This window comes from Crinia signifera, chromosome 4, assembly GCF_055691185.1.
Source record: "Crinia signifera chromosome 4, ASM5569118v1, whole genome shotgun sequence".
Lineage (NCBI taxonomy): Eukaryota > Metazoa > Chordata > Amphibia > Anura > Myobatrachidae > Crinia > Crinia signifera.
Window position 1 is genome coordinate 65188135 of NC_139220.1, and position 12843 is coordinate 65200977.

The 12843-nt window shown below is 40.4% G+C and overlaps 1 protein-coding gene across 2 annotated transcripts in view; it reads left to right on the forward strand.

The window, feature by feature from the left end:
• Positions 1 to 12843, forward strand: part of FBXW11 (F-box and WD repeat domain containing 11) — a 179822-nt gene that overhangs the window by 38217 nt on the left and 128762 nt on the right. For both annotated transcript variants that reach the window (XM_083181812.1, XM_083181811.1), the window contains one exon: positions 6127 to 6189. In XM_083181812.1, coding sequence (XP_083037938.1) covers positions 6127 to 6189 — 63 coding nt within the window. The remainder of the gene's footprint in view (positions 1 to 6126; positions 6190 to 12843) is intronic.

Consider the following 12843-nt stretch of genomic DNA (forward strand, 5'->3'; position numbering starts at 1 on the left):
TCCATTATTTTGGCCATACATTTTGCTATCCATCTGATCAATCCATCTGTATTTATCTAGAATTAGGTCACTGATATGTGCAGATTACACTTTCCGTTTGGCTACGTCTCCCCTCATGCATTTACAGATTGAAGTTATTCGCAGACTTGACATTCCCATCTATATGGATCAGATACAATCTGACTACATTTGATTTTGTTCTGATCTGATGGGATCACACACCTGCTGCAGTGGCATCTAAAGTCCAAATCCTTGTTCTGCTAAATGGTAGACATCCGTTATTGGCAATGCGTCTGGGAATTGTCAAAACAAAACATTTTTAATAAATGTTTTGGGTCTGAATCGGTGAATTGAGAATTTCCCCTATATCCCGACCCAGGCATCACCACGCCGAATAGAGCGTCAATTGAATTGCTCCATCTGGTAACATCTAGTTTTTGCCAATGTGATAAACAATGGACTCCCCAACCACCTGATTTTTGATCAAGTTTGCCACATACACATGTCCAAATCATACCTATACACTGTTTTTGCTTTTTGATCATAAAGAAGTACAGATCCCAATATTCAAATTAACCGGTACTCGCAGGGGTTTAGTTGAGAGTTCTGGCATTTCTCTACTGAAGTGCCTCCAGTGATGCTATTTGCCATGTGCTAGGTTAGAAGGCCTCATTGCCATCCTAGTTTTGTCAGATTTCTGCTTGTGCCCCAGGAGGGTTGAGAGCAGAAAACCATTATTTAGTGTTACCAGCGCTCTAATTTGAATAGCTCTGAAAACTCCGCTCCCAGTGCTATTCACATCATTCTGAATAGAATTGGTTCCTTCTCTGGGAACTTGGAGTAGCATTGCTATAGCTCAGCGGTTCCCAACCTTTTTTCTCTCCTGTACCCCTTGATTTGGATTTTCATTTGAGTAGCCCCTCCTCCCAGTGTGAAATATCCACAGTACTTAAGAGTGGAGTGGAAGTGAGCGGTATGTGTATCCTTATATTAAGGAGTAGCAGAGGACTAGTGTGCAGTAAGGAATAGGTTCCCTCTGTGTCTGGCCTCTTGCTGTGTACTGTCTCCGGGGTTCCCGCTAATGCCTGTAGGATTAATGTTGCTGTTTCCTACACACCGTGTCAGTGCAGGGCAGATGATCGCTGATGTCTGTGGGCAGCGCAGATAGCTCCCTGTGGATTGCTGGTCAGGCAAAAGGGAGATGCTGATCGCGCTGCAGATGGAACCGGAAGTGATGCACCATAGGGAGACTTCTTTTTCTTCCGCCATTACCAATATTCTTTTTAAGTACACCCAACTGGTTTGCAAAGTACCCCCGGGGGTACTAGTACCCCATGTTGGGAACCACTGCTATAGCTAATAATGAGTACTTATAGTGCTTTAGTAGACCATTTATGTGACCTGAAAATTAAAGAAAACCCTGTATCCTAGCTATTTGTCAATGACCAATAATGTTAAACAGTAGCTACATCTGTATTATTAAATATATTAAAGGAATGTCATAGTAAATTCTTCATGAATATCCTTTTTTAAAGCATTTAAGGTTAATAAATATATTTTAAGGAAATATACAGCAGAAAAAAAAATCTAAAGTAGAAAAAGAAACTAAATCTGCGGATATTTATAGTACAAGAACGTTGTCAGTGCTTCATTTTTAGTTTTTTTAAACAATACCTTATTAAGGTAAAAGAATAATAGTATATGGAAAGGATCTGAATGTGTAGATGATGGAGTACTTTTTATTAGTATAAACAAGGAGTTCCAATCGGACAAACTGACAGAAGAGAGCAGTGCCTATGAATTCATCCTGTCTTTTATAAAGCCATGCTATCTATACTGGGACAGTGCTTTCCATAAACTTTGTGTTTTTGTTCTTGGTTTTATATTTTTATAGTACCAATCTGTTTTTTTGTGTGAGTGAATGAAATTAATGTGTTATGAGGGGTGTGTAAATCATGTAGGCTGCATATAGTTACCCCCTGTACCTGGGAGTCACTATTGCATGTTATTCATTATGTATTGTAAATAGGTTTTATAAGCCTTTAACCAGCTTAATGTAAATTTTTATCAATAGTTACTTACATTATTATTTTCTGAAATATTGTGATATTCAAGTTATTAATCGCTTGCGTTCTCCCGACGGTGATTTTGGGGGATGTGATATTCAATTGCTTTTTCTTATTGCTTGGAGAGCATAAAGCCGCTAAAGCAGATGTAAGTTATGGGTGTGATGTGAAAATCACAGTTCAGCTTTCAAACTGGACCCTTCAATTTTTTGTTATTTTTTTTTTACATCTTGCCACCTATGGGATAGGATGCAGGCTGGAATGCCAGCAGTGGCAGATGATCGCGCACCAAACGGGGACAAAATGTGTAATAGCTTCATTGGATGTAACTGTTAACCTTGCTAAACCCAGAGCTTTCAGGCAAGTTAAATGCTAATAAGCATTTGAACGGAACCACAATTGAATATCTCCGATAGACTCCCTTTCTTATAGATGCCCAGGTGGCACACGGTAGAGTCCAATTGTCTTTTTACTGGTGGTGTCATTTAACAATAAATCAGATTAAGGTGTCCATACATCTACAGATTGAATGTCAGATTGGGTTGGTTGGAACAAAAACCTGGTCATATCTGAATGACCGTTTTTGTCAGTTTTCCAGCATTTCAAAGGAAATGGTCAACTGTCATTTGCTCTCATCCATAAGCAGGATTTTGTTCCAACCAGCCCAATCTGACAATCGATCTGTAGATGTATGGTGAGCTTTACTGTGTTCTCAGCATTTTGCTTTTCATAAGAACCCATGGAGATTTTCATGAAATTAGTTGAAGCTGTCTGTAGTGGAGCAGGGAAGTAATACCTGGTTAGTGAGAGTTCTATTCCATCTTTCCAGACCATGTAGTCAGAAGACTTTTCTGATATTTCTGATTTGAAACATGTAAAGGTGGGTTTATGGTTTATGTATTGTGCTCTAAATATGCCACTTTATTGCTAGGGTAAGATTTTTGGTTTGTTTGCCAGAATGAGCACCCTAGCAGTTTTCAGGGCTAAATAAATGTCTCCTCCTTTAATCTTTTATCGTGGATAATGTGGCCAAACCATTACATTTGAATGAAGTAAGGTGGAGTAGGGACCAGGAATCTATTTTTTTTTTTATCATTCTTTAAGATTGATTTTCTATTCAAAAATTCAGTACAGCAGGCATGTCCAAACTATGGCCCTCCAGCTGTTGTGAAACTACAAGTCCCAGCATGCTGCGGTGTCACTATTTCAGGGGACTTAAAGGCAGGTAGGCAATGTAACAAAGCAATGAAGAAGGCAAGTCAGATGCTTGGTTGCATAGGGAGAGGTATCAGCAGTAGAAAAAAAGAAGTAATAATGCCACTGTATATATCATTGGTACGACCTCATCTAGAGTATTGTGTTCAGTTCTGGAGGCCATATCTCCAGAAGGATATAAATACATTAGAGACTGTACAAAGAATGGCAACTAAAATGGTGCATGGCCTACATCACAAAACATACCAGAAAATACTAAAATATCTTAATATGTATACTTTACAGCAGAGAAGGGAAAGGGGGGAGATGATAGAAACTTTCAAATATATCAAGGGTTTTAACAAGGTACAGGTGGGAGACATTCTTCACAGGAAGAGGAGCAGCAGAACACGAGGACATGCACTGAAACTAGAGGGAGGAAGATTCAGGGGAAATTTGAGGAAGAATTACTTCACAGAAAGAGTAGTAGATAAGTGGAATAGCCTCCCATCAGATGTGGTAGAGGAAAATACAGTAGTACAATTTAAATATGCTTGAGATAGGCACATTTATATCCTTACAAAAAAATACGGATCAAATATGGTTTGAGGTAACATGTTTAAACAAGGGGTAAACTAGATGAGCCAAGTGGTTCTTGTCTGCCGTCAAATTCTATGTTTCTATGCTGAAATTATGGCAAGACATGCTGGGATGTGTAGTTTCACAACAGCTGAAGGGCCACAATTTGGACATGCCTGCAGTACAGCATAAAATAATTTGGGTACGTTATAATTGCTTTGGTTTCTAATAACTGTGCTTACTGGCATATATTCAATGCCGTGGGCGAGCGGTGACTGCGAGCAGGACTTTTTGCTCGCAGTCACCGCTCACCCTGTCAGTATTCAACTGACACCCCTCATTCGCAAATTCCCCCTCGCTCCGTTTTTTGAGAGAGGGGGAATTTGCGAATGTGCCTCCAAAAGCTGCGAAAGCCGAGGCTAATTACAGCGAGTTTGCTGCACTAGCCGCGGCTCTCGCAGTTTAGGGGAATCCTCACCGTTCTGTGACGGCAAGGATTCACCTGGAACGTTGCATAGTGCGAGCGGCTGGCGCGGGGGTTAAACTGCGAGGATCACTGGTTTTCTGTGATCCTCGCAGTTTAACCCCCTCGCCGGCCGCTCGCATCGGCATTGAATACTGGCCACTGTGTTTACAAAATATACCAAAAGTAACACCTGACAGTTTTTATATGCATGGTCTAATATTTTTTCAGAAGAGCTTTAAAACAATTCCCAAATGTGTTAATGTTTTTAGACACGTTTTGTAAACATTATGTATTTTTTTTTCATCTAATTTTATTTGAGTGTGTTTTTGTTGTACTGAAGCACTTCCATATGTGTCAACAGACTTAATTTTTAAGGTGTCCATACACTTATCCAATTTGGGCCAATTGCATCCCATCACGGCGGATTGGGCAGAGAAATTGGCCAAAATCGGATGTGTTTTAACATCCCATATGAATTGATACGTGGTCACTGCTGCAGGTTCAATCTATTGGGCCATCAGCAGCACATCTCTGGTGCTTTTTAGCACCCACGATGTGTTGGGTTCGAGGTAGGTGTGCGCCAGTGGCACACCTGTGTGCAGGGGCGAGGTTCGGGCTGCGTTGAGTGCCCGGGGGGGCCAGCGTGTGGAGGCAGAATAAAAAATAAAAATGAAAAAAAGCAATCGAGAAGCCTGTCCGATTGGCTGAGACAGCGCTCCCGGCCAATTAATTAATTGTCTTGATTTCTTTTATTTTTTTTATTTTTTTTTATTGTGTGGCTGCAGTGCTTCTCAGACACTACCCGCCCCACTGCTGTATGGTCACCCATGGGCTCTCAGCACAGCCTGGCACCCGACACTGCCGCTCGCCAGTTTTTTTGTTTTTTTTTAAATCTCCTGCCTCGCAGCTCCCCGGAGTTTACATGGAATAAATCACATGCGATTTTATCCCATGTAAAAAATGGCACATCAAGTGCCAAATCGTTAGCGAGCTCTTCCGGGGAGCTGCTGGGGGGAAATTGGCTCTGACTTGTCCTCAGGACAAGTCAGGCTAGTGTATGGGGACCTCAACTGTGACTATTGTATCAAAGTTGCATGTAATTACAGACTGATCACAGTAGTCCAGAATGATTAATAAATACAAAGTTTTAACACAATTGACACCATGTACAAGAATGCTGGGGCTGTTTTCCTGTGTGTAGTGAATTCCAGTATCAAGTTATTTCACTGTCCAAATGTTTCCAGAAACTTAAAATTACACCATGAAAAATTGTGATTCCCAATAATTTGATTTGCATTATTATTGAACTATATAGGTAAATGCGGATGGAAGATTACTATAGACCAGTGTCTGGACAGTCTAAACTCAGTCTTGTCAAGGCATCTGCTTAAGGAGCTGAAAAGCTGTTTTAGGTACAAATGGGTAACCCAGTGGTTCCCAAACCTTTTTTGACCACGGCGCCCTAGAGCACAGGTTCTCAAAGTCGGTACTCAGGACCCCACACAGTGCATGTTTTGCAGGTCTCTTCACAGAATCAAGTGAAATAATTAGCTATTATTATATGTAATTATCTATTAATAAATACACAATAAAATAAATTAATTAAATAAAATTTAATTGAATAACATAAAAACCTTAAACAATCACTCCTTTCTGCAGTGAGCTGTTATTTTCCAACAACTGTGTTTTTCGTTGTTACCCCCGAGCAATAGCTAAATGCTAAAATATGTTGTAATTAGACCTGCATGCTGAGATTTTAATGGTTTGCTGTGTATCTTAAAGAAATATCACTACAAATGAGCTTACTGTTCTTTTCCTTAGAACACATCCGTAATGGATGACCTGAATGGAGATGAATCTCCGAAAAAAAACACTTTATGGCAGGTAAGAAAATATTTTCTATTCTGTTAAATAAATAAGTGTGTATGTGTGTATGTATATATGTATATATGTATGTATATATATATATATATGTATGTATATATATATATATATATATATATATATAATCTATCTGCAGGTCCACCACTTCAGTGTGCTGAGTTATTTTTTGTCGGGTGCCTCCCCCGTGTTGCAGTTGTATCGGAGTGAGCCTGTTTCATTTCCTGGGAGGGCACCCAGATTATCTCCAGAGTGCCGGCCAACCACACCATTGATTATTTATTTATATATATATATATATATATATATTTTTTTTTTTTTTTATGTGTGTAGTGTGGCAGATGGGACTTTTCTTATTATAGAATAGGTAGGGATAAATATTTTATTTTTCTGTTATTATGACTAAACCATTTCGCACTACAACTCCTACCCCAGAAAGGTGAATCTAAATTTAATCTTCCAACTGTTCAGACGCTTTGTGTGCTGGCAGTAAACAAGGAGTGTGCCATCCACCAATTGCAGTTGACCTAGATCTACCCTCTGAAGAATGGCTAAGTAGGACCATGATCTATAAAACACATTTTGTTTATGCTATACCCTCACCTCTACATATTTTCCCAAACCTTTGTAAATAATGCCACTTAAGTATGAGGGGAATTTAGCTGCAGTAACCTATTTAGAGTACTTAATTCATCTAAATGCAACTTAACATGGCCATTGGCAACCTTTTTGCTATTCAATTGGGTGTGGTATAGTGTGGGTATAGTAAGGATTCTGAGAGTTATTAGTCCGATGTCGGAATCCCGACTGCCGGGACTCACAGAGGGGTGAGTGCAAGGAAGCTCCTATTCCATTCTCCCTCTATGGGGGTCGTTGACCCTCACGTGGGAGAATAGCCCCTGTCAGCCGGGATTCCGACGTTGGTGTAATGATTATCAAAATCCCAACTGTCGGGAGGCTGTCTGGGACCCATTTGATTAGCTGTGCAAATGAAGCATAGGATTTACCACCCCTGGGCAGGTGAAATGTTTGGGAAAATCCCTATTTTTTTTGTTGGCGCTTAGTTCAGGATTTCTGGGACACCCTTTTAAAAGTTCGTAATAATCTTATCTTGGCCAATTACATATATTTTTTGCGTCTATAATTGGGAAAATGTAAAATAATTGGTTAAATGATGTGCGAGAGGTATATGGTGTTGTATTGAGGGGGGTAAAGCTTTTTAGGGTTGCAGGTGGGAGTTACAGGTCTTTAAATAAACCTTTAAATTGTCAATCTCCACTTGCAGGCGTTTTTATGCAACTGAAATATATCAAGATAATTCACATTAATCTGAGGTAAACAAACATTTTTGGTGGGTATAATTGCCCCTACGACTGCAAGCAAAAATTATTTTGGGTGAATGAATAATTTTAAGTTTTCAGATGGGATTTTATGCTTTGCCATCTAGAGGAGAATTAATTTAGTAGTGGTAATTTACACCTGGTGGAAGCCTCTGGCTTGAATACCCATGGGTATTGAATTAGAGGCTTGTTTTCTTGCCCAGTGTTTTATCATGGCATTAGAATCTGCAGTATTAAGACACGGTCTATAATTTAAACCTTACTATAGGTACTCTCATCCCCACAATCAGAGGCTAATGTCCTGCACTGGCTACTGTGCTACACAGGATATCCCCTTTAGCTGCGGAGACAGGAGGTGCTGACTGACGAATGATCCCATTCCAATGTTACACAGACAGCATTTAGTTCTACAAGCATTAGGTCTACCCCACTAGGTCGACTGGCAGGAAGGTCGACCTGACTTAAGGTCGACATGGGCCAAGGTCGACATGACTTAAGGTCGAATTTGCATAAAGGTCGACATGAGGAAGGTCGACTGGTCATAAGGTCGACATGGGTTTTTCACTGTGTTTTTATCCGAATGTCGACACAGTCGACATGGACACAGTTGGCAATGAGAATCGGACCCTCGCATAGCTCGCTTCGCTCGCAATGCTTCTGGCACGGTGCCTCGCTGCGCTCGGCACACTATTTTATTCTCCCACCTCGCCCTAGTGGATGGTAGGGCATAAAATACCGCCTGTTGGCACATGTCGGCTCAAAAAACAGTGAAAAACCCATGTCGACCTTATGACCAGTCGACCTTCCTCATGTCGACCTTTATGCAAATTCGACCTTAAGTCATGTCGACCTTGGCCCATGTCGACCTTAAGTCAGGTCGACCTTCCTGCCAGTCGACCTAGTGGGGTAGACCTAATGACTGTAGACCTAAGTTCATTCTAATAGATGACCGCATCCCGTAACATTTTACTCCCCGTTTACAACTGACAAGTTATTCTCGCTCGCTTGCTGCACCAGGTACCAGACAGTTACAAAGCAAGCAGTTTTTTAACCCCTTCCCGACATTTGACGTAAATGTACGTCATGACTTTAAAATGTCACCGCGTCTAGAGACGCGGTGACAGAGGGATGATGTCTGCTGTCCCTGACAGCAGACATCTTCCCTCATTGCCCAGGGGGGGCAGCGATGCCCCCCCCCCCGATCGGCGATCGTTGCAATTAGCTGTTCAAATGTGAACAGCCAATTGCAGCGTTTACTGTGTTATGTATATAATTTTGACTCTGCTGCCACCTAGTGTCCAAAAAAAATAAAAGAAAGTTGAAATAATGATGTAATAATAAAGTTTACATATGGTCTATGTTAGTTATGAACTATTTTGAGTGGTATGATTATTTGTCTTACAAGCAGAAAATTTAACATTGGCAAAATGGCAAAATGTTCAATTTTTTTACGACATTTTGGTATTTTTCACAAAAAAAAAAGACTGTATCGACCAAAATTTACCACTAACTTAAAGTACAATGTGTCACGAGAAAACAATCTCAAAATCACTGGGATAAGTAAAAGCAAAAAAAAGTTATCCCCACTTAAGTGATACATGTCAGATTTGAAAAAAAGGCCTCTGTCAGGAAGGCAAAAACAGGCTGCGTCAGTAAGGGGTTAAACAGTCTATAGGTCACTAGGTTGTGCTGCCTATTTTCACACTACCTTGGGTGGCTTCCACCAAGAGAGACAAATGCAACATAGCTGCCTTTAGTCACCCGATTAACACCACTACTGCATTTATTGAAACCATCTTTTTAATTGAATTGATTTCTTGGACCTTTCCTGAACGGTATTATTTACCCAGAGTGTTACTAATTTACAGTAGGACTTTTAGAATATGGTTTCTCTCCCGACACTTCATCTGGCGCATATTATCTATCTATCTATCTATTGCCTGTGTCTCTCTAAATACACTGCCATCTGTTGGCAGCACATGAAGCTACATCTTTCTCATACATGCACAAACAGAGGCAAAGGTAGCAGACTAGCTTTTGAAGCATTTGCTTCTGCTTTGGGTGGGATTACTAGCTATATGTAAAGACACAATAGCATATGTAGCAATACAGGGACTTACCTAAAAAGTGTGCTTATACATTTACACAATATATCTGCTTGGAGATTATCCTGTTAAATATATTTTGCTGGTTTAACCCCTTCCTGACAGAGCCAGTTTTTGCGTTCCTGACAGAGCCCTTTTTTTCAAATCTGACATGTCTCACTTAAGTGGGGATAACTTTTTTTTGCTTTTACTTATCCCAGTGATTTTGAGATTGTTTTTTCGTGACACATTGTACTTCAAATTAGTGGTAAATTTGGGTCGATACAGTCTGTGTTTTTTTGTGAAAAATACCAAAATATCGTGAAAAAATTGAAAATTTAGCAATTTGCAAAATGTAAAATTTTCTGCTTGTGAGACAAATAATCATACCACTCAAAATAGTTAATAACTAACATAGACCATATGTCTACTTTATGTTTCCATCATTATTTCAACTTCCTTTTCATTTTTTTGGACACTAGGAGGCTTACAATATGAATAGCAAATTCTCAAATTTTCAAGAAAATTTCAAACACTGATTTTTTTAGGGGCCAGTTCAGTTCTGATGTGACTTTGAGGGACTTGTATGTGAGACACCCCCATAAATGATACCATTTCAAAAACTGCACCCCTCACAGTATTCAAAACAGCATTTTGGAAGTTTGTTAACCCTTTAGGTGTTTCACAGGAATTAAAACAAAGTGTAGGTGAAATTTCAAAATTTCATTTTTTTTGCAGATTTGCAATTTTAATACATTTTTCTAAGGAACACAGTACATTTTACTAGAGAAATGTGACTAAAAATTGATTCCCCCAATTCTTTTGTTTTCATAAATATCCTATATGTGGCCCTAGTGTGCACGTTGACCAAACCACAGGCTTCATAATAGAAGGAGCACCTACTTGATTTTGGAGCCTCCTTTTTATGAGATTATTTTTTAGGCACCATGTAGGTTTCTAGGCACCATAAGATGCTAAAAGTTAGGAACCCCCCCACAAGTGACCCCATTTTGCAAACTACACCCCTCAGGGAATTCATCTAGGGGTATAGTGTACATTTCAAACCCCCAGGGGTTTCACCAATTTTGATACAACTGGGCAGTGAAAATGAAAAATTAAATTTTTTACACAAAAATGCAGTTCTGGCTCAAAATTTTTCATTTTCACAAGGAATGAAGGAGAAAAAGCACCCCAAAATCTGTGCCCCAATTTCTCCCGAGTACGTCAATGCCTCACATGTGACCAAAAAATACCAGTTGGGTGCATGGCAGGACTCAGAAGGGAAGGAGTGATTTTTGGATTTTGCAGCACAGATTTTGGTGGAATGAATGGTGGGTGCTATGTTGCACCAATACAGTGGAACCCCCCCACAAGTCACCCCATTTTGCAAAGTACACCCCTCAGGGAATTCATCTAGGGGTATAGTGTACATTTCAAACCCCCAGGGGTTTCACCAATTTTGATACAAGTGGGCAGTGAAAATGAAAAAATACATTTTTTTTACACAAAAATGCAGTTCTGGCTCAAAAATTTTCATTTTCAGAAGGTATGAAGGAGAAAAAGCACCCCAAAATCTGTGCCCCAATTTCTCCCGAGTACGGCAATGCCTCACATGTGACCAAAAAATACCAGTTGGGTGCATGGCAGGACTCAGAAGGGAAGGAGTGATTTTTGGATTTTGCAGCACAGATTTTGGTGGAATGAATGGTGGGTGCTATGTTGCACCAATACAGTGGAACCCCCCCACAAGTCACCCCATTTTGCAAAGTACACCCCTCAGGGAATTCATCTAGGGGTATAGTGTACATTTCAAACCCCCAGGGGTTTCACCAATTTTGATACAAGTGGGCAGTGAAAATGAAAAAATACATTTTTTTACACAAAAATGCAGTTCTGGCTCAAATTTTTTCATTTTCAGAAGGTATGGAGGAGACAAAGCACCCCAAAATCTGTGCCCCAATTTCTCCCGAGTACGGCAATGCCTCACATGTGACCAAAAAATACCATTTGGGTGCATGGCAGGACTCAGAAGGGAAGGAGTGATTTTTGGATTTTGCAGCTCAGATTCTGGTGGAATTTTGGTGGGTGCTATGTCGCATTAGCAAGACCCCCCAAGCACCAATACAGTGGAACCCCCCCACAAGTGACCCCATTTTGCAAAGTACACCCCTCAGGGAATTCATCTAGGGGTATAGTGTACATTTCAAACCCCCAGGGGTTTCACCAATTTTGATACAAGTGGGCAGTGAAAATGAAAAATTACATTTTTTTTACACAAAAATGCAGTTCTGGCTCAAAATTTTTCATTTTCAGAAGGTATGAAGGAGAAAAAGCACCCCAAAATCTGTGCCCCAATTTCTCCCGAGTACGGCAATGCCTCACATGTGACCAAAAAATACCAGTTGGGTGCATGGCAGGACTCAGAAGGGAAGGAGTGATTTTTGGATTTTGCAGCTCAGATTTTGGTGGAATGAATGGTGGGTGCTATGTTGCACCAATACAGTGGAACCCCCCCACAAGTCACCCCATTTTGCAAAGTACACCCCTCAGGGAATTCATCTAGGGGTATAGTGTACATTTCAAACCCCCGGGGGTTTCACCAATTTTGATACAAGTGGGCAGTGAAAATGAAAAATTACATTTTTTTACACAAAAATGCAGTTCTGGCTCAAAATTTTTCATTTTCAGAAGGAATGAAGGAGACAAAGCACCCCAAAATCTGTGCCCCAATTTCTCCCGAGTACGGCAATGCCTCATGTGTGACCAAAAAGTGGCAGGACTCAGAAGGGAAGGAGTGATATTTGGATTTTGCAGCACAAATTCTGGTGGAATGATGGTGGGTGCTATGTCGCATTAGCAAGACCCACAAAGCCCCAATACAGTGGAACCCCCCCACAAGTGACCCCATTTTGCAAACTACACCCCTCAGGGAATTCATCTAGGGGTATAGTGTACATTTCAAACCCCCAGGGGTGGGGTTTCACCAATTTTGATACAAGTGGGCAGTGAAAATGAAAAATTAAATTTTTTACACAAAAATGCAGTTCTGGCTCAAAATTTTTCATTTTCAGAAGGAATGAAGGAGACAAAGCACCCCAAAATCTGTGCCCCAATTTCTCCCGAGTACGGCAATGCCTCATGTGTGACCAAAAAGTGGCAGGACTCAGAAGGGAAGGAGTGATATTTGGATTTTGCAGCACAAATTCTGGTGGAATGATGGTGGGTGCTATGTC